The following is a 21394-nucleotide window of genomic DNA, read 5'->3' on the forward strand; positions in this document are numbered from 1 at the left end:
TTACCAGCCCATCTTCTTTAATCCAGTGCATATCACTAGTCGTTTGCTACTAAACGAACACAAATGTCTCAGGCTCTAAGAAAACTAATAAAGCCAGGCGTAGAGGTGCATGCCTGTAATCCCTGTGGCTTGAGAGGTTGAGGCAGGACGATGGCAAGGTCCAAAGCCAGTCTCAGCAACTTAGCAAGGTCCTCAGCAACTTGGTGATACCCTGTCTCAAAATAAAAAATAAAATGGGCTGAGGACGTGACTCAGTGGTTAAATGTCCCTGAGTTCAATCCCCAATACCAAAAAGAAAACTAATAAAATAGAAAAACTATTTTTTATGGTATTGTATTCTCTCCTGCAATTCCAATATCCATATCTAAGGGTGGTTTTTTTTTTAAGATTTCTCTAAGTTGGAAGCACCTGACTACATATTTAAACATGTTAAATATGTACCCACTTCCTCATTTATTAAATGTACTTTACATATAATTATGTATCAGGCTACAAACTAGGGGGATTTTTTTTAACTACAAGTTAACTTCAGTAGTCTTACCATTGGCTGATGAAATTTTACATAAAATAAGCATTTAATTAAATATTAATTCTGATTTTGAGGTTTTTTTTCACATTTTTGTAGATTATAACCCCCCAGGGGTCTCAGACTTTTTTATGGAATCCTAAGATGTCCATAGATCCTAGGCTCTGTGCTTGTCATTCTGAGAGTTAAAGTCCCACAAACAACCCAAACCCAGCTCAGAGAAGAAAATTATCTACCACTTGCTAACTAACTGATAAGAAATGAACCTCAGTGACAAATGGAACTAGACTTCTAGATGCTCCCTTTAAAAGAGTATTTCAGGGGCTGGGGTTGTGGCTCAGCAGTAGAGCATTCGCCTAGCACGTGCAAGGCCCTGGGTTCAATCCTCACCACACTACATAAATATAAATAAATAAAATAAAGGTATTGTATCCAACTACAATGAAAAAATAATTTTCTTTTTTTAAAGAGCATTTCAGGGGCTGTGGCTCAGTGGTAGAATGCTTGCCTAGCATGCATGAGGCACTGGGTTCCATCCTCAGCACCACACAAATATAAAATAAAGATATTGTGTCCACCTAAAACTAAAAAATATTTTTTTAAAGAGCATTTTACCATTTTCTGGGATGATGCATGGTAACCTGATGGGCTGGTGAACAGAAAGACACAGAGACTGGGGAGACTGAGAGAGAGACAGAGACAGAGAAGAGAAAATGCACATAAATAAAAGACAGAGAAAGCAGCAGACACTGAGAGAAACTGAAAAATAGAGAGGGAAATCCAGGCAGATTGTTGGTTCTCTAAGTTATATACATTAATATCTCACAGTCTGGCAGAATGTTTGAAGTTGTGTTTTAAAATTTACTCAGATGTTTTACATAGTCCTCATGAGACACCTAAAGCTATATATTTTGCAGTTTACAAAGTAGTTCTCAGGTATCCTTGCATTGAGACTGGACCCAAACCATTTTATTACAGGTGAGGAAATTGATTCATTCAGCTCTTGGGGAAGGGTGCATTTTACAGGTTTTCAAAGGACCCATTGTCTTATTTGGTTAGGGCCACTAATGACATACAAACCCATACAAACCCATTTCTTCTGATATAAAAGCAGCTTCCATTTATATGTACTACTGATATTCAAAATCAACATTTTTTTCTTTTTCTAGTTTGTATTTGATAGTATGACTTTGCTGCAAACCATTCATTGAAATTACGGGAAGAAGAAATTGACACCAATTCCATTTCAAAATCAAACCCACTCTTTTATTTCCCCCCACAGTCTTCTAACCTTTACCTTTCATGCATATTCAGTGTTTGTATATTGACAGCCCTGACAGATATAAAAATTTTATTTTCCAAGTTTGCACTGAACTTTATATAAAGAGTAAAAGCCATTTCTCCCTGTGCCTCATCCCTGCACCCAGCTGATTCTGGGAGCTTGACTATTGCTGGTAGAGGCCTTTATTCCTCCTGTTGATCTGCTCAGCTCTCCTCTTAAGGCATTATGCTCTTTCTCACCTTCTGCTGACTGTGCTAGATGCTCAGCTGTAGAGCAGTCCCAAGTGTCCAGTTGCTTAAACTGGGGACTTGTGTGGCTTTTTGCTATAGCTCACTTGCTGCAAGCTGTAGAAGTCCCTGGGAAAACACATGGTTGTCATATTGTGAATAAGGAACTGGGCTAGGTTTTTCTCTGCTTCTGTGCACTGAACGAGGCTAAACTTAGGATAAGCCAAACTAATATTTTGTGCATTGTGACTTTGAATGATTTTTTAATAGCATGAGACATTTTCTTTTTTTTTTCCTTTTTTCCTTTTTTTTTAGTTGTAGTTGGACACAATACCTTCATTTATTTATTTTTATGTGGTGCTGAGGTTCGAACCCAGGGCATTGCATGTGCTAGGTGAGCACTCTACCACTGAACCACAACCCCAGCCCGACTTTGAATGATTTTAAAGTCTGTTTGGGTTAACATGTTCTCAGCAAAGGAAATAAAAGAGGGTCCCCAAGTGGTAAGAACAGATAGATTTGGTCCACAATTTAAGTAAAACCAAATTCCACAGTTATCCCCAAGGCCTGCTACATTACAGCAGTTTAAAAATAAGTTGAGGACTGGAGGTACAGCTGAGTGCAGAGCACTTGTCTAGCATCCGGGAGGACCTGGGTTCCATTCCCCACATGCTGGCAAATCAATCAAAAACACAAAATAAGTTAATGGTGTTTTGCTGAATCTGCGTGAGAAAAAAAAGTTCAGGGGAGTTTCCCAAAACAGTTTCTAACCAAAAGAAGCCATCTAAAGTATTCTGGAAAGGAGATGACTACTGATGACTACTAACTGTCCCATTCTGTATGTACAATGCATAATGCTGAAGAAAACCATTTTGGGCCACATTTGGGGAAAGGTAAGAGTATCCTAAATGTCTTGTGCATGGACTCGACCTGTAGTTACTAAATACTCATTCAAAATAACTTTGTCCTAACAAGCAATTCATCTTTAAGGTATGGGCTACACCTCACAAATCCTTAGATAATCTTATTCTTAGGATTTTTCTGTGGCACTTCATTTATCAAACATAAAACATTAAGAGCCTGTTTATCAGGTTGTTAATAACTACTCTTATCTGTGGATTATATACCATGCAGGCAGATCTTCCATCTCAAGATAATTATTTTAAAAGATGCTAGTTTAACAAAACCTATTACTTAGCATTCTTTTTGAGGTGGGAAGGTACTGGGCATTGAATTCAGGGAAACTCAACCCCTGAGCCACATCCCCAGCCCTATTTGTATTTTTATTTATTTATTTATTTTTATGTGGTGCAGAGGTTTGAACTCAGGGCCTTGCACGTGTGAGGTGAGCACTCTACTGCTGAGCCATAACCCCAGCCCCCGTATTTTATTTAAAGACAGGATCTCACTGAATTGCTCAGCACTTCACCATTGCTGAGGCTGGCTTTGAACTCTGGATCCTCCAGTCTCAGCTTTCTGAGCCTCTGGAATTACAGGCATGCACCACCATATGCGGCTACTTAGTATTCTACATTTCAGAAAAAGCATTTTCTCAAAAAATTTTTAGGCAAAGTTATTCAACTTTTCTGAGAAATCAGTTTCCTGACTTGCAAAAAGAGATGTGGGGCTAGACTCTCTTGAAGTTTCCTTCCAGCTGTGTGCTCCACAGAAACTACACAGAGCATGGGCAAAGCAGACTACCTGTGCTGAAGTTTGAAAACAAGAGTGAGCAGCCCCTTCCAAATGAATGTGCAAAATTGTTGACTGTGTTGGCTGTTGTGTGGGACAGGGTCGTGGGTCCCACTGTATGGGGCCTAGGACAAGTGTGGTAACAGCAAACCTGATTATCCAGTCTGACACAGCTACTTCTGTTGTGATTTACACAGCCCCTTTCATCTAGCTACTTCAAAGCATTTTTACAAACTTTGGCTCATTATTCCTCCAACCACAGCATTGAAGCAAGTTTGATTGGTGTCTTTTCAATTAACTCAAAGATTAAGAAACTGAGCAAAAACAGAATTTAGAAGTATTATTTCAAAAGTATGCTGCATTGAAAAAAAATTTTTTTAAAGTATGCTGCATTGAAGAGGAGCAAAACATGTAAAGTGTTCATCAAAGTTTTATCATTGAAAAAAAGGAAAAACTCTAAATGCTTATTTTTGGAGGTAGTATAAATTATGACACATTCATATTATGGAATATCATGCAGCTGTTAAAATAATTTCTATTGGCTTTTTTTAGTTAGCTTTTGCATTGCTGTGGCCAAAATACCTGACAAGAACAATTTATAGAAGGGAAAGTTTACTTGGGGGCTCACAGTTACAGAGGTTTCAAGCCATATATGGCTGGTTCCATTGCTCTGGGCCGAGGTTCGAGATAGCACTTCATGACCCACTTCATCCAGCCATGCTCCACCTGCCTATAGTTAACACCCAGTCAGTCCCTTCCAACTAGGATGGGCCAGTTAGGTCACAGTTCTCACACCCAATCATTTCACCTTTGAATATCCCTACATTTACACAGGAGATTCTGCGGAATACCTCATACCCAAACAATAATAAGACTATTTAGTCATATTGGGGAAAATACCATAACTGAACAATGTTAAGTCACACAAAAATAAAATAAAGCTTTGTACACACCGTTTGAGAAGCAGATTTAATGTATAGAGGAAACGACTAAGTGACAATATGCTAAAGTTTTAACAGTGACTTTTCTCAGTGTAGGGGGATAATGAGTGGTGGCCATTTTCTTGTTTATACTTTTTTGTTCTTTTCGGTTATTCAGGATTGAAAAACAATGGGCACACAGTACTTTCATATACTGCTTTCACAACTATATGTGTATATAGGATAATTACATAATTGTGAAAGACAGAAGAGAGAAGGTGGAGCGCCAATTAAATAGAACAGTAGGAGAGACCTGTGAGGATGTGTCTTGTGGGCTGAAAACCAAGAGATGAGAAACAGCCTGTCATTTAGAAACCTGGGGAGAGCTCTGGGAACTGCAGGTATAAAAACCTTGGGGTGGGAGTAATTGGAAATGACCTTGGCCTTGAAGAAAGGCCAGTGTGTGAAAGTGATACGAGAGAAGATCCAACAATTTTCCAAGAGATGGATGATGTAGGATCTGTAATACTGAGTTTAAGAAACCCTTTTAAGTTCCTGACACCTGTTTTACATTTGAAAGATCCTTCTCACCAGTATAAAAAGAGTAGATTATAAGGGGCAAGGGTAGAAGTCATGATCAATTGAGAAAGCATTGCATCAGTCTCAGGTGGTCTGGGCGCAGACACTGTGGGCACAGTGGAGTGTACCTAACTTATCAGCTCTGCAGAGGAAATGATCATCACAGTCATACCTTGTTAAGTTCTTGCTCGATAGTGCCTCCATAGTCTATAGGTTGGTGCTATTATTAGTCCCACTGGGGCTTCATAAAGGCTAAGTAACTTGCCCAAGTCCACACAGCTAAAAGGCAAAGGAGGAATGCTACAGGTCCTCTGATAAACATTAGCTCTCTTATTTGAGCGGCAGCAGTGGAGATTAAGAAGAGCGAGCAATGGGTAGAGAGGGGTCTGTACCCCACATGCATCCCATATCCCAACTGTAAACTGTCTTCTGCCATCCATCACTACCCCCACATCCACTCCTGACAGTAACTGTGGTTCTCCTCTGTCTCCTACCATCAAGGTTGGGCTGCCTCAGATGGACAGAGCAAGATCTGGGGGTGCTGCTGAGTTAACAATGTGGTACAGTGGAACCAGCGCTGCACTGAATTCTGTGGCTGGCTGTGGCTAACCCAGAGTGAGCTGGCACTTAACCTCTAGGGCTCAGTTTACTCATCTTAAAAAGTTGGGGCTTGCCAAGTGCAGTGGTGTACATCTTTAATCCCAGCAGTTCGGGAGGCTGATGCTGGAGAATTGAGAATTCAAAGCCAGCCTCAGCAATGGTAGGTACTAAGCAATTCAGTGAGACCTTGTCTCTAATAAAATACAAAATGGGGCTGGGGACGTGGCTCAGTGGTTGAGTGCCCTGAGGTCAATCCCCAGTACATTAAAAACAAACAAACAAACAAACAAACAAACAAACAAACAAACGCTGGTGCTCAAGCCTGAGCATCATGTCATTGCCTGTCACCTACTTTTCTGGGTAGGCCATGTATATTTAACTGATAGTTGATGCTTTCTGTGTATTCTGCCATCTAAATTAAATTCACTTCCCTTTGTTAAAAATTGTTGCCTTGCATTTGTCTTCTTTTTTCACTTGAATGTAAGTGGTTAATGCAGCCAGTAATGGACCTGTTAAAAGAATCCAATGAGAGGATAAGATGGAAACTAGAAAGAGCCAGGAGCAAAGGCTAGAAATCAAGGGGGAATGCATGTGCCAGTTTCCTCCATTGTACAAAGAGCCCAGAAAGGCCACAAGAGACAGCAACTCTAATCTGTTCCCAACACGGTCACCCCATTCTGCCTCCACTGGGTCTCCCAATTTAGAGACACTGGGGTAAATAAAAATAGGAACTGCTACTTATTTGTCTTTTTACTTACTTTTTTTTGAGAAAGAGTCTCACTAAGTTGTTAAAGCTGGCCTTGAACTCAAGATCCTCTTGCTTCAGCTTCCCAATTAGCTGGGACGACAGGAGTGCACACCATGCCCAGCTCCTGTGTGTTCTTGACAGTCCCAAATACTGTTTTTGTTCTTGAACATCTGGGGACATTCATTACTGAGCAAGATATTTGAGTAGAGAATCTTTATGCTATTGCTTTTTCTTCCCTGATGTGGGATGTTCTTCCATAGCCAGATAAGTTTATTTCAATGTTTTCCCAAATCATTTCTAAGAATATTACACCTGTGAAAGAATAAACAAATGAATTGAGTTCTGAAGCCAAAACACTTGGGGAACCAGGCATGGTGGTGTATACCTCTAATCCCAGCAACTCGGGGGATTAGAAGGATCAGCAGTTCAACCAACCTGGGCAACTTAATGAAACCCTGTCTCAAAATAAAAAAATAAAAAGGATTGAGGATGCAGCTCAGTGGTAGAGCACCCCTGGTTCCATCCCCAGTACAACAAAAATAAGAAGCAGTCCTAAAAAGAAGCTGTCCTTCCCCACCTCTAAGGCATTCACGGTACACACTTTTATCTTGATTCACCCCAGTCTTTCCCAGTAGTGTTTGATCACACTGTTGTGTGATCACCACTCCCTACCTCTTCCCCATATACTTGATAACACTTTGCAGAGCACTGAGGGGTCCCTGGAACTAATTTGGAAATGCAAGTTTGGGATGCAATTTTCAATGACCATCAGTCTAATGAATCAAATTAATACCTAGTAGGAGACTAGATGAGGTTTTGAGGATCCTTGGTGAAATAAGTGTCATTGCTTTCAGTAATGATAAGTTGCCCATGAAATATAGTATGTAGAGGTGCTTGTGGCTCAGTGGGAAAGCACTTGACTGGCATGTGTGAGGTACATAAAAATAAATAAAATAACACCACATAAAAATAAATAAAATAAATTTACTGTGTCCATCAACAACTAAAAAGAAAAAAAAAGAAATATAGTATGCAATACAAATTTCAAAGTTGCTCTGAAAATAGAATATGGAATAGGAAAAGAAAAGATAGGTCTGGTTCCCAATTCTAGGCTTCCTCACCTAGCATATACTTAGTTCTGAAGACTGACCCATTTCAAAATAGATATTCTCTCATATCCTTTTACCAAACCAGAACACAGAGATTTTGAGCATAAACTAGCTCTCCCAGTGCTTCACAGGGCTATCACAATGACCATTAGTGTTGGAACGTGGCAGACCCAATAGGTGACATTGGTTATTTAATTTAACCATATGTATTAAAGGGAAGCAATCTGCTGTTTATTTGTGTAGATCTGTCCTGTAGAAATTCACACGTATAGAGCTATAGTCCTCAGATGTGGGGATTTTGACTGCCTGGGGATATATGATAACATCTGAAGACATTTCTGGGTGCCAAAGTTGAGGGGGGGTCAAGATCTCAGTAGAACCCTGTAGGTGAGGACTAGGGATGCTGCTGAGCATCCTACAGTGCAGAGGGAAGCTCCCTACAACAAAGAATTATCTAGTCCAAAAAGTCAATAGCCGCCAGGTTGAGAAACTCTGTTGTCTATTAATATACAAATCCTTGTAAAGTCTTGTGAGACCCTGCATTCATTGATGGAATGTCTGGTGACCTGGACTTCGTTCTTGGGCACTTCTCTCCTAGTATTCAATCCATACAAAGGTGGTTTTGGTATCTTGGAAGCCCTTGGGGCAAGAATGTATCTGTTTGGGGAGCACATATGGCCTGGAAGTTAAAAGAGAGACAGATCATGAGCAAAGAAGACAAACATTTCCCAAAGGACATGATACCAATTGAACCAGTCTTTAATTTACTGTTGACACTCAAATAATGAGACCAGAGATTGAAGGTAGACATGAAAAGCCATTCCTAGTATTTCAGTTGGAGCTACGCAGGGGGAATATAGCTTGGTTAAGAGCACAGGGCTGCCTGGCTCAAGTCCTGACTCTGCCCTTTCCTAGCCATATAGTTTGGCACATGTTATTCATTTTTTCCTCAGTTGTAACATGGGGATGATAATGTGGGTATGATGACAATGATATTGGTACCTACCTAAAGGATAATTATGAAACTTAAACAAAGTAGTGAATAGGAAGTATTTGGGTCTGTGGAGGTTGTTTCTTTTTTTTTTTTTTTTGGTAATGGTGAACCCAGGGCCTCCCCATGCTAGGCTACATCCCCAACCCTAAATATGTACACTGAGCTACATCCCCAACCCTAAATATTAAGTATTTAAAATATCACCTGACTCAGGATAAATCCTGCATAAATGTTAACATTATTACTGTTTCTTTGAATCAGGACTATTCTTCATCAAAAACAAATTTTCCTTTATTCACAAAATATTTACTTAGCACCTATTATGTTCCAGGCACTAGTCTAGCTGCTGAAGATATATCAGTGAATTGAAAAGCATCAGATAAGGGCTGGGGCTGGGGCTCAGTGGCAGAGTCCTTGCCTAGCATGTGTGAGGCACTGGGATCGATCCTTGGCACTGCATACAAAAATAAATAAAATAAAGGTATGCTATCTATCTACAATTACAAAAAAGAATTCTAAAAAAAGCATAAGATAAAGATAGTTATCCTGACACTGGGGTTATGGCTCAGTGGTAGAGTGCTCACCTAGCATGGGTGAGGCACTGGATTTGATCTAAACACCACATAAAAATAAAATAAAGATATTGTGTCCACCTAAAACTAAAAAATAAAATATTAAAAAAATACCTATCCTATGGAGCTTACATTCAGTGGAATATACTAGAAATAATGCAAATAGAAAAAAATATATGCAAATTATTCTTAGCCTAATATCTGTTACATACTTGTCAAATGAATGAATATATTTCTCAAATTATTGTCATTATATAACAACCAGGCTTGGAAGTTTGATCTGTCCTCTTAAACAAGAGGGAAAGTTAAATTAATACAGAGTACCATGCCAATAGGAAATAAAATTACCACATATGGATTAGAAAGAAAAAAAAAAGAGAGAAAGAGAAGGAATGAAGTCAGGTCATGAATTGGGTTTAAAATGAGCTGAGCCTTTTTTGCCTTCTTATCTGTGTATCAGACCTACAGTCACCTTCTTGCAGATTTCAACATTCCAAGACATTAAGACTTGCTAAGCATCAGCAGTCACACTACATAGAAAAACAGAGAAAAGTGTTGTTTTTTATCACATGGCTGCAGCTGATGCGGAAGAATCAACAGAAACTTCATCCTCCAACAATAATTGACTTCTAAAGGGAAAAACTCCATTAAAATAATCACTCTCTAGGTACTCAATGAAGAACTTGGTTAAAATCAACTCTAGACCTTATGCTTTAGTTCTTTTTCTTTTCTTTTCCAGAAATCTACTCTATGTCTACCCACAGAGGCTGAACTTTGCTAACAAACTAGCATCTGCCGGGAACATTACAATAAAAATCCAGTTTATGTGTGGAGAAGACCCTAGCCACGCTATGCCGGTAAAGAGGGGGTAACATTGACCTTACAGCAGGGTGGGAGGTATTTCCCCTGTGAGTCCTCATGAGCAGAATTCAGGGCTCCTCCATGTACAGAGTATTGTCTTCGGGGCAGCTGTACTCACCGTGTCCAGGCGCCTTTCCAGCTAGTCCAGTATGGTTCCACAAATGATAGGAAAACAGCCTCAATCTAAATTGAAAGCCTCTTTCCTTACTCCATAATGAGTTATGAAGTGTTGGACATGCAAATCATTTTTGAGGAGTGAAAATGTACTGCATTACATACCTACCAAAACAGACCGCATCTACAGATAAATATTAAGTACTGCCTAGTAATAGTAAACACACACCACTTCAACACCTTTTAGGGATGGTTCTTCATCCTGAGGCAAAATATAAGTCAAATAATAAACATATAATACAATGTGCTCTAAGAAGACAAAATGCCAGAATCTGTACTTTTTAACTATCTATTACTAAATGAGATGGGTGGTTATTGAAACTGTTTTTCATAAGTTGTAGAATACAGTTACTATACCTTTCTCTGGACTAGGATCTCTCTAAGTTGCTTAGGACCTCACTAAGTTCCTGAGGCTGGCTTTGAACTTGTGATCCTCCTGCCTCAGCCTCCTGAGTCACTGGGATTTCAGGCATAGGCCACCATACCCAGTCATAGTCAGTTCTTTTGCCCGTTTGGTTGGACCACTTGTAGGATCTTGCACCCTTAATTTATAAAATTATGAGACTACAGCATCCTACTGGCCCCCTGGTAGTTGATTTGAATATATCCAAAAGTCACTATTAATTTTGTTCATTCTGTATTGGTGAACAGGTCATCTTTGGAAAGTCCAATGGGCCTGAATTTCTGCAGGAAGTGTACACAGCCATTACATACCATAATAAGTAAGTATATTTCAGAATCCAAACTTATGGCAAGATTGTTTCAGTGTCTTCTAGTTTTTCTGGCTTTTCCAAGTGACTTTTGCCAACAGTTTTTACAATTTAGGGCCTAAAGGACACAGTACATTTTTACCAGTTCCTTAATTCTGTGTTGACTATGCAAATTTTTCACCATCAACTAAGAAAGGAAGAAGAAAATATGGTTAAAAATCTAATATGATTTTGACTTTTTTTTAAATCTCCAATCCTTGTATGATGCAGAGAGATTCTATAGTGTTAAGTAAGGAAGTACATTTTCTATCTTGCTTTGAGATTCCAGATGTGACCAGAAGCAAAATCCAATTTTGGTCATCTTATCTTCTGTACATGACTCCTCTCCTGCCCTACAGCCTGCTTTTAAGTTGACCACAGCAGAAATAGAACTCTCATAATTATGTCAGTAAAATGAACCATGGAATAGTTTTAAAATGTTATTTGCATTTAGTAGGATGGGGAGTTGGGTTTGATCCTGGCCTGACAACCCAGGCCCATTTACATGCTTCCAGTAAACACTGGCCAGACTTGACATAAGGGTTAAATGGGGTAATGTGCATGAAGCCCTTAGCCAAGTGTCTGGGGCTTCATAATTCACTAAAACCGACTTCCTTTTATCTCCTGCATCATCCATTTTTCCTCCGGTCCTTTAATGAGAGCAGCCTCATACCAGGCCCTGGTCTTTGGGTAGAGATGAAAAAAGAGGTCACAGCAGGACTCTGAACCTTACCCCTTTTTCAGATTATATTGTTGAGTTTTTCCATTGTATGTGGGAATTTCTTTTTCCTTGGCAAAGCCTTTCATTTGTGAGCAGTTGTATGTAAGTGAAGTGTATCCAGTAACAAGCATAGTTTCAAGGACATCTCACTCAGGAACAGAATAATGTCAAATGACAAGCCTTCACACCATGCAGGCTAACTCAAGAGCAAAAGGGCCCCTGCCATTGCAATTTATAGTCAGAGAAGTCATCCTTCCTGCTAAAAGTTATTTGTGTATAATGTGCTTTTGAAACAGGTCTCCTGACTTTTATGAAGAAGTGAAAATTAAGCTCCCTGCTAAGCTCACAGAAAATCACCACCTCCTATTCACCTTCTATCATATCAGCTGTCAGCAGAAGCAAGGAGCCTCCGTAGAAAGTCTCCTGGGATATTCAGTGAGTTGTTTCCAACTTGCTAATTCACACTGCAGTGCTGGGCAGCCAAGGTCCCTGCAGAGATAAACAACTAAAATCCATTCACTTGCTTTTTTCCTGTCAGAAGTAGCAAAATGTCCTAAAGCAGATTATAGGAAGAAGCTGAAATGAGTTGACTTAGTAAATGATGGATTTTACAAATGGAAAGTTACTAGGTGATAGATACTGAAAGAATATTCATTTTTTAAAGAAAAGCATTGCAATGTCTGTTCTTTCCAAATTTAATATATGTGCTTCACATATAGAAGTAGCTTTTTTTCTTTTTTTATTCCTTTAAAAATATAAAAGGTAAAATGAACATTGATGTTCAACACACACAAACATTGGTTATAAAGAAAAATGCTACTACTTGGGCTTTAAAGGCAGTAAATCATTGATATGACCATCTCAGGGACTCTCAGGGAATTTAAAATGCAAAGAACTGGACAGAAACGACTGCCAAAAAGAGACCTGGTCAATATCTCATCATTGTTTAGTTGCATTTAATTATTGGGAGCCAGATAAATTACCCAAATTATATGCTATAATAAATACCACTTTATTCTTTGCATCATCTGTTTCAGTGGCTGCCAATTCTCCTAAATGAACGTCTTCAAACTGGATCTTACTGTCTCCCAGTTGCCTTGGAAAAACTGCCTCCCAACTACTCCATGCATTCTGCAGAGGTAACCAACAAGGGGCCATCAGCTAGTTCTTGGCTATCAGGGTCTTGGATCACTTCCCCTTCCCTTAAATGTGACCAAGGATGCTCATTATGTTTTCTGGAGTGCTTATCTCTCAACACACAGTATTTTCTGAGAATTTATGGCTCTGATGGGAGAAATATCTGACTGTGAAAGAAACCTCATTCAGTTAGACGCCACCAAATCAGAATGTTGAGTAGATGCAGCCTGTGCCCTACATAACCTTACGTTTGGTAATCTGCAACAAAGGAGTCCACAGAATAATACATTCTAGATTAAGAGACAAGTGAAGCCCACTATTGATGAAAACTGCTCCCAGAAAGGATCCTTAGAAAAGGTTTCCAGGACACAGTCTGTCAGCTTCTCCTGTGGGTCGCGGTCCCCAGGTGGACACTGAAGTTTTTACTCCTCTAAAGAACCCTTCAAGTACCATCAAGCTTTTCCCCTTCCTGCCTCCTGTAACCCCCTTACCCATACATTCTGCCTGGGGTGAGCCCATTTAAAGGCATCCCCACAAACTCTCCATCCCAGCCACATCAGTTCCAACTCCAGTTCCCATGCTTCTCAGTCCCTTTGGTTTAGGTCTACATCAGTATATTATGTACATCAGAGTATTATTGTGAAGCAAGTTGCAAATATTATTTCACTTGTACATATTTAAATATGTACCTTGAAAACAAGAGCTTTTTTAACCTTCACAACACCATTTTCATACTTTGAAAAATGAACACTAACTCCCTGATCTCAACAATAGCCAGTCAGTGGTTGGGGCCCCCATCATCCCATTAAGGCCATTTATTTATTACACTTGTTGGTTTGCCTCCAGATCTAAATGGAGTCCACAAATTACTGTTGGTTGATGTGTTTCTTTTGAAGATCCTTTATTCTAGAGACCCTCCTTTCGCTCTTATGTTTTCCTTTGGGTTTTTACGTTAAAAAAAAAATTCCCAAGGCTTTGAATTTAGATCTGACCTTTACAGTCAAGTGTCTTCCCAACTCTTTTGCTCCTTACCCCTCTCTCCAGGCTGTCTTCTTCCTCTTATTGTCTTTTTCCCCTGGAAAGAGAGGTATCTTTTGAAATGCAGATTCTGATTCAGCAGGGCTGGTGTGGCCTGAGAATCTGTATTTCCCAGGTAATATTGACAATGCCAGCCTGCAAGTCTTGCAGCAGTGTTTAGAGAGGAAAGACAGAAGAAAGTGAAAGGAGGGAACGTGAATGGCTGTGGTGAACAGAGCCAGGGCTAGAACTCCCCTGGCCCAGGCTCACCCCACATGCAGCCTGGCTAAGGTGATCAGTGGTCAGGACTCATGGTTGCTGGCTGGAAGAACATTCACTTCAGGTTCACGTTTCGCTTGGTTCCTCAGCTAACTTCTCCCAGTTTGCCTTTGAGTCCATGGTGGCCATCGCCAACAGTCTGCACAACAGCAAGGACCTGAGCAAGGACCAGCACGGGAGGAACTGCCTGCTGGCTTCCTATGTACACTACATCTTCCGCCTGCCCGAGCTGCACAGAGACTCGCCCAAGCAAGGTAGTGTTGCCCAATAGGGTATCTGGCGCCCCACCCATTCCATTGCCTTGTAATTCAAAATAAATTCAATCTTATTTTTCAGAATTAACAATTTATGTAAGTCCTGAAATTGAAAGTTTCTTTCTACATTTTCTTCCTCCCTTCCTTTTTAGGCTCTAAGTACCTATTTTGTTTGCTTATTTGATAATATTTCTGTGCTCCTTACCCAGTTCTAATTTATGATTCAGCTAAGGATCTCTTTTTAAAAATATGTCATATTCACTTATGAATATGTCAAAATAAATCCCATTGATACATATAACTATAATGCACTAAATTTTTTTTAAGTAAAAAAAAAAGGATTAAACACTTTGATCAAGTGTGGCTTACATACTGGGAAAATAAAGATTGAAAAATGGAGAAGTGTTGACTAATGTCTCGAAGCCTGGGATAATGACAAAGAAAATAATGTCTATCCAATGGCAGTGGTATCAGAGGTTCTTAAACTTTTCATTACTAAAAAGTTAATTAATAAATTCCTTTTCTCATTTCCCCAAACTAAATTTTTAAAATAATAATGATAATTTAGTTTGCTAATTTTCTCAATTATTTATATAGATAATATAAATATCTTTGGTTCAGCATGATATAATAAATAGCATAAGTTTACCAAATTCCATGCCTAAATAAACGTGGTACTTTATTAGTCCATGCAGCCTCATTTCACATAAATCTGTAGTTTCACCCAGGCTGGCCTTGAACTTATAATCCTCTTGTCTCAGCCTCCCAATTTGCCAGGATGGCAGGTGTACACCACCATGTTCAGCTCAACTCTATGGATTTTTGAATCTCAGAAAACCTTACTCCAGGAATTATAAAGTTATCATCATTTAAATATTGATAAATTTAAAAATAACCACATTTAGAACTTCTCTTGAGAAATCAGAAGTTCTGGCAACCCTGGGTTCTGTTTCTTCTGGCAATAGGAGGCTGGAAATGAGGTGTGTGTCTCCAGTTCACCACAATCCTCACCACTTCTCCTGCCTCCTATCCCATCTACTTCCCTAAAAAACAGTGCCCACCCCCAAGTTTTGATGAAAAGACTAAGTTTAAGGCTTGATCTGGTAGGTTTTCATTCCTCTACCTGCCCTATCCCTCTTCAGTTCCTTATCAAGGTCTGTAAGTGACTCTGGTCCTCTGTTGGCATGTCTCTGCTGGTGGGACACAAGTGGCACCACTGCCCTCCCCGACCCTCGCTACCACACCTATGGACGCACGTCTGCTGCTGCTGTGAACTCAAAGCTGCTGCAGGCCCGGATGATGAGCAGCAGCAACCCAGACCTGGCAGGGACACACTCTGCAGCTGACGAGGAAGTTAAGAACATCATGTCTTCAAAGGTAGGGAAGATGGCAAACTCTGTTTCTTTTAATGTATATAATGCCTTGTGCGGTATGGTTCATGTGAAAAACTAAGACATTAATACTAGTACATTATTATTAACTAAAACTGACCTTCAACAGTTTTTCTGTTAATGTCATGTGTATATTCTAAGATAAATCCAGGATATCACATTGTACAGATTTACCTTTGCTTTTCATATAACTTATTTAAATGTAAGCTTATATAATTTAATTTTAAAATAATGTCCTTTCGCAACTGGCTCAAAAAAATCCAAAAATTTATTAATCACCTCTCAGAAACTGCTGAGCCAACTTCAGCACATCCCTGTGTTGATTTTGTAAGTCTAAAGGATAGAATATCAATAAATTGGTTCAACCTATCGATCATCAGAATCTCTGGGAGTGCAATGTTTTAAAAGAGCCATAAATGATTCTTAAGTTCAGCCAGAGGTTAAGACCTCTGCAGGGGGAGGACAGAGGCCAAGGGCAGGTGACTTGCATAGGACCACACTGCAGGGTATGTCAGCACCAAGACCCAATGCTGGAAAATAAAATTCATATTATTCACTGTTTCTGTGTGGCTAAACCAGCTAATGCTCTGACAGTCTCCTACCACTGCTAACTGATTCTGAGCAGAACTTTAAGTGACAGTCTTGCTGCTACATCTTTCAAAATGGAATCCATCAGTTCAAAAGAAATGAAGGTTAATCACTCAAGTCGAGCATTAAGTATCTGACCAACACAATGGGCCTTAGTAATAGCTGCTTTTATGTTATTTCTCCAAATTTTAGTTTAAAAAAGTTTTTAAAGGCATTTAAAGGGCTGGGAATAGAGTTTAGTTGGTAGAGTACTTGCCTTGCATGCACAAAGCCCTGGGCTCAATCCCTAGTAAAACACACACATACACACACACACACACACACACACACAAAGGCATTTGCAAAGCTACAGATAGAAAGCAGAAGTTCTAGGGTTCCAGAGAGTGCCATGGTTAACGACATTGTATTGAATATTTCAAAATAGCTAGAAGAGAGAATTCTGAGAGTTCTCTTTTTTTAAAAAAAAATATTTTTATTAGTTATTGATGGACCATTATTTATTTGTTTATATGAGGTGCTGAGGATTGAACCCAGAGCCTCATACATGCTAGGCAAGCCCTCTACTACTGAGCCACAACCCCAGCCCTCTGAGAGTTCTTACCACACAGAAATGATAAATATATGAGGTGATGAATATCCTGACTTGATTACCATACCTGTATAGAAACTTCATACTGAACCTCATAAACATGGATATTTATTATGCATCAATTAAAAACAAACAAAAGAAAAATTTTTGTCTAACCAAAAGAATAAAGCATGACCCTTTCAGAAGTGGTTTTTGACAATTTATTAGTGCTTAGGGGACTAAGTACAGTACCATGCTAAACTGCAGAGGGGCACTGTTCTCACATTGTTTCTGTTTTCCCAATAAAGTCACAGAATGTTAAAGGAACTATTCAGCCTATAAAAAAAAATAAAAAAAAATAAAAGCTATTAAAAAAAAAGGAACTATTCAGTATCTGATTCTAACTAGTTTTTAGCCATAGGATGCTAAACACCAAATTATTAATGGTGATTAACTTAGGAACAAGTGAAATTAGGTGTGAATTTACCTTCTTTGCTTTGTTTTGACAAAGTATTTTATCTTTGTAAGAATAAAAAAGTAAGAAATGTCTTTAAAATCAATTCTGAGCCTAGTGTAGTGGCGCACACCTGTAATCCCTGACACTTGGGAGGCTGAGGCAAGAAGATCACAAGTTTGAGGCCAGCCTCAGCAACTTAGTGAGATCCTGCCTGTCTCAAAATAAAAATAAAAAGGGCTATGGGTGTGGTTCAGTGGTTAAACACCTCTGGATTCAATCTCCAGTAGGGAAGGAAGGGAGGGAGGGAGAGGGAGGGAGGGAGAATTCTGAGATGGTGATTTCCAGGCTTACTTTCTCAGGGTGTCAGTGTAATTTAGCTGACTGTTGAGACATGGTTTGTGTTTCAGATTGCTGATCACAACTGCAGCAGGATGTCTTATTATTGCTCTGGCAATAATGATGTTCCAGGTTCAACTGCAGCCCCAAGGCCAGCCAGCAAAAAGGTACTGAGCAATTTGGAGATAATTCCAGGAAAAGGAAGGACTGGTCTGGACCCTGCATTATGATTGGAAATAGATACTATCAAAGTACTCTCCAGTCTTGTCCCTGCCCAGCTAACATACAAACACACACACACACACACACACACACACACACACACACACTCACACTTACAACTCTATCCCTTACCCTTCATTTTTTAATCACCTAAATGTCCATGAACAACATAATAATTCTCAAATTTAACCAGGCATTAGAATTACCTGGAATGCTTCTTAAAACAGATTACTAGATCCTACCCCCTGAGTTTCTGATCAATAGATCCAATCTAGGGCTAAAGAATTTGCATTTCTAACAAGTTCACAGCTAATGCTATTTCTGGGACAACACTTTGAGACTCATTGCATTAGCCTCTTTTTTAGTGGAAGATGAGCTAGGGATAATTCATCCATGACAAAAATGAATGGCAGTAATTAAATACAATTATTTCAATACTATTTAAAGTGATATGAAATGCTTCCACCTAATTCTCTATAATCAGCCTTATCTCTGAGTTCAGAAACTTTACAAGATGTAGAATTTCTTAAACCAAAAGAATTCTTTAATCATAGCCAAAGCCAGGGTAGTTTAAGAGAGGTGTGGGGGGTGGGGGGTGTTCAAAAGCTTTCTGTCAAGCCAGCCTTCAGACAAGTTTTCCCCTGAGCTAGGCACCCAAGAGTCTCACCATTATGGTAACTTCTTAAGGTCTATAGTGTCTTTCAAGACTCTAATTAAAATGTGAATGTGCAAATTGCAAAGAAAGCCTCTTGCAACAGCTAATGCCACAGGGGAAAGTTTGTTAAACGGGCAAGGAGGAAATGAGCCTCAGCATAGCTTTCTTTGGACTGGAGGAAAGATGAATCAGAGACACTGTAGGGCCTAATGCTGAAAACTTTCCAGTAGTCCAGGCCCTATATGTTAGGGAGATGTACCAGGAGTTAATTATAAAAGGAAAGTGAAAGATGTTCTTAGACTAAAAATTTGTCATCTACCCTAAACGTTAGCATTAGCTGCCATAGCCCCTTCTCAGTGACTGGTTACAAATACCATCTCCCTTCTTAAAAAAAAAAAAAAAAAAAAAAAAAAAAAAAAAAAAAAAACAACAACAACAACAACAAAAAACATTTGCCTACACCCTGACTTCCTTGTAGCATGTCCTGTTTGGTTTTGCAGTTGCCTTCTTTTGACCTGAAATGACCAGAAGAGAATTGTTTCATTGCAGGGGGAAGTTTAGCCAATGTGTTTCCTTAATAGCTCAGCAAACAGGGTTTTGTGACTTGGTTATTTCATCTAATGTCTAAAGCAAGGTGTTCTTGTGAGAATGCCGCCCAGTAAGCAGCAAGCTGCATAAATTACTTTAAAAAGCAGCTTATCCTTGTCTAATCTCTTCCTGCCATAAAACTCTGGTAGCCAAACTGACCTATTTACATAGGCTAATTCTGACATTGGTGGAAAGTCTCTTTCCCACCATGGGAAGATCGAGGTGTGGCCAAGTTATATTGCGCACAGTTGACCACCTGCTAGACCTATCACTCAACCCCACACCTCTCCCAGATGGCAGAGCCTCACTTAAGTCCCTAAACAGCAAACAAATGTGTTCACATGTATGAAGATTATTAAACTCCGACTAACCTGCAAAATGAAGTGAGACCAGCTGATGAGCTGAACCAAACGGGGATGGAATCAGTTAGATCACACAAACATCCACACTGGAAATTTCCATTTGTCTCCTTTTAGTTTAGCTCTCAAAATTTTAATATTCATAAGAATTAGTAAATTGCTTGCATGCATACTGTATCCTATGGGTGATTTAAAGGATTGTTGAATGTGATCTTATATAATCAATTTTTGCTTTAGGCTGATTTTAAAACTTAACTCCACATCAGGATGTGATATTAGGGTCTTCAAATAGTTTTAACTTTCTAAACCACTAAACAATACAAAAAAAAAAATGAGCTAGTTCGTCTGTATTTATTCTAGGTTCTGTAGGTATAAGATGAATGGAAGCCACAGAAAATTCCCAGATACTGCTTTTGCCTTTAGTTAGGGTTTTCTCAGAACTAATGGGGTCTCCAAGATGCAGGACTTTCCAATGTGAGACTAAGTCAGCTACGATTTGTTTGTAGTTCAACCTTGAGTCCTAAACTGCTTCCCCATCAAAACTACTGTCAAGTATATTATTAAGGGGCTGGGGTTGTGGCTCAGTGGTAGAGCGCTTGCCTAGTCTGTGTGAGGCACTGGGTTTGATCCTCAATAAAAATAAATAAAATAAAGATATTGTGTCTATCCACAATGAAAAATAAAAAAAAAACAAAAGAATATTATTAAATATCCAGAGAAGTTGAAGAATGGGAAAGATGGGAAAGGTAAAATTCTGCTCCATTTGCTATGGAGCAGACAGGGCTTGAAGGGAAATGAAGACATAAAGTGGAGCTGAGGGATGTTCCAAGCTTCTGACTCTGGGAAGGAATGTCAAGTTGCAGGTTCCGGCTACCACCATGTCCCTCTTCTCATCACCCATCCAATCACATTTCCCACATAAAGCCGTCATGGGAGTATGCAAAGGAAAATTATCCAATCAGGAAGGGAGTTTACATACCCTCTAAATGGTGGTCCCCAAACTGTGACTGGACCAGCAGCATCAGTGTCCCCTGGAAACTTGGTAGAAATGCAAATTCTCAGACCCTGCCCAGACCTAGCATCTCTAAGAGTGATGTCCAGCCATCTGTGTGTTTTATTTATCAAAGTCACCAGTGTATGCTATTATCTATCCAAATTTGACAACTATTGCTACCTATCAGCTGATTTTATAGATGAGAAGATTGAATACAAAGAGAAGAATGGTTTGCACATGGTCAAACTCTCCCCAGGCAAACCACTCATCTCTTTGTACTCCATGCCTCCAATTTCAGCTGCTACCTTGGAGTGCTTCCCCTGTAGGACAGTTTCACTCGCAGGCTGAGTCTGTTCTTTCAAACCTAGCTCTCCTGCACAGTATCGACCTCACCTCGGGTTATGTCAGCACTGTCTTTGCAGTTCACTGCCTATGGCCTAGGACATCTAGGATATATGCTTCAGGAACTAACAGGCTATTAAATTGGGAAAGAAGAAGAGGGGTGTTGGTGAGTCCTGTCATCACAGCTTGGTTTTCCTAACTGTTGTCAGCATTTCCACGAGGAGCTTGCCCTGCAGATGGTGGTCAGCACTGGGATGGTGAGAGAAACTGTCTTCAAGTATGCTTGTTTCTTCTTTCAGCTTCTGGTGAGTCTCGCATGTTCATATCTATGTTCTGCAGGGCAAGAAGAGAACATGGCATAAAGGCAGTGATGTTTTCCATATCAGGAACTGACACCTTGTTCACCTAGTTGTTCCTACTGAAAACCCAGGGTTATTCCTTAAAGTATGACTCCTC

The 21394-nt window shown here is 39.5% G+C and overlaps 1 protein-coding gene across 1 annotated transcript in view; it reads left to right on the forward strand.

Moving 5' to 3' along the window:
• The window catches only part of LOC144251003 (dedicator of cytokinesis protein 8-like), a 98408-nt gene that overhangs the window by 55858 nt on the left and 21156 nt on the right, over positions 1 to 21394 (forward strand). The window contains 9 exon segments of the mRNA XM_077794141.1: positions 9986 to 10103; positions 10933 to 11003; positions 12048 to 12186; positions 12789 to 12890; positions 13295 to 13397; positions 14274 to 14438; positions 15646 to 15815; positions 17850 to 17945; positions 21148 to 21243. Of these exon segments, the coding sequence (XP_077650267.1) occupies positions 9986 to 10103; positions 10933 to 11003; positions 12048 to 12186; positions 12789 to 12890; positions 13295 to 13397; positions 14274 to 14438; positions 15646 to 15815; positions 17850 to 17945; positions 21148 to 21243 (1060 nt within the window).

The sequence above is a fragment of the Urocitellus parryii genome, chromosome Y (assembly GCF_045843805.1).
Source record: "Urocitellus parryii isolate mUroPar1 chromosome Y, mUroPar1.hap1, whole genome shotgun sequence".
NCBI lineage: Eukaryota > Metazoa > Chordata > Mammalia > Rodentia > Sciuridae > Urocitellus > Urocitellus parryii.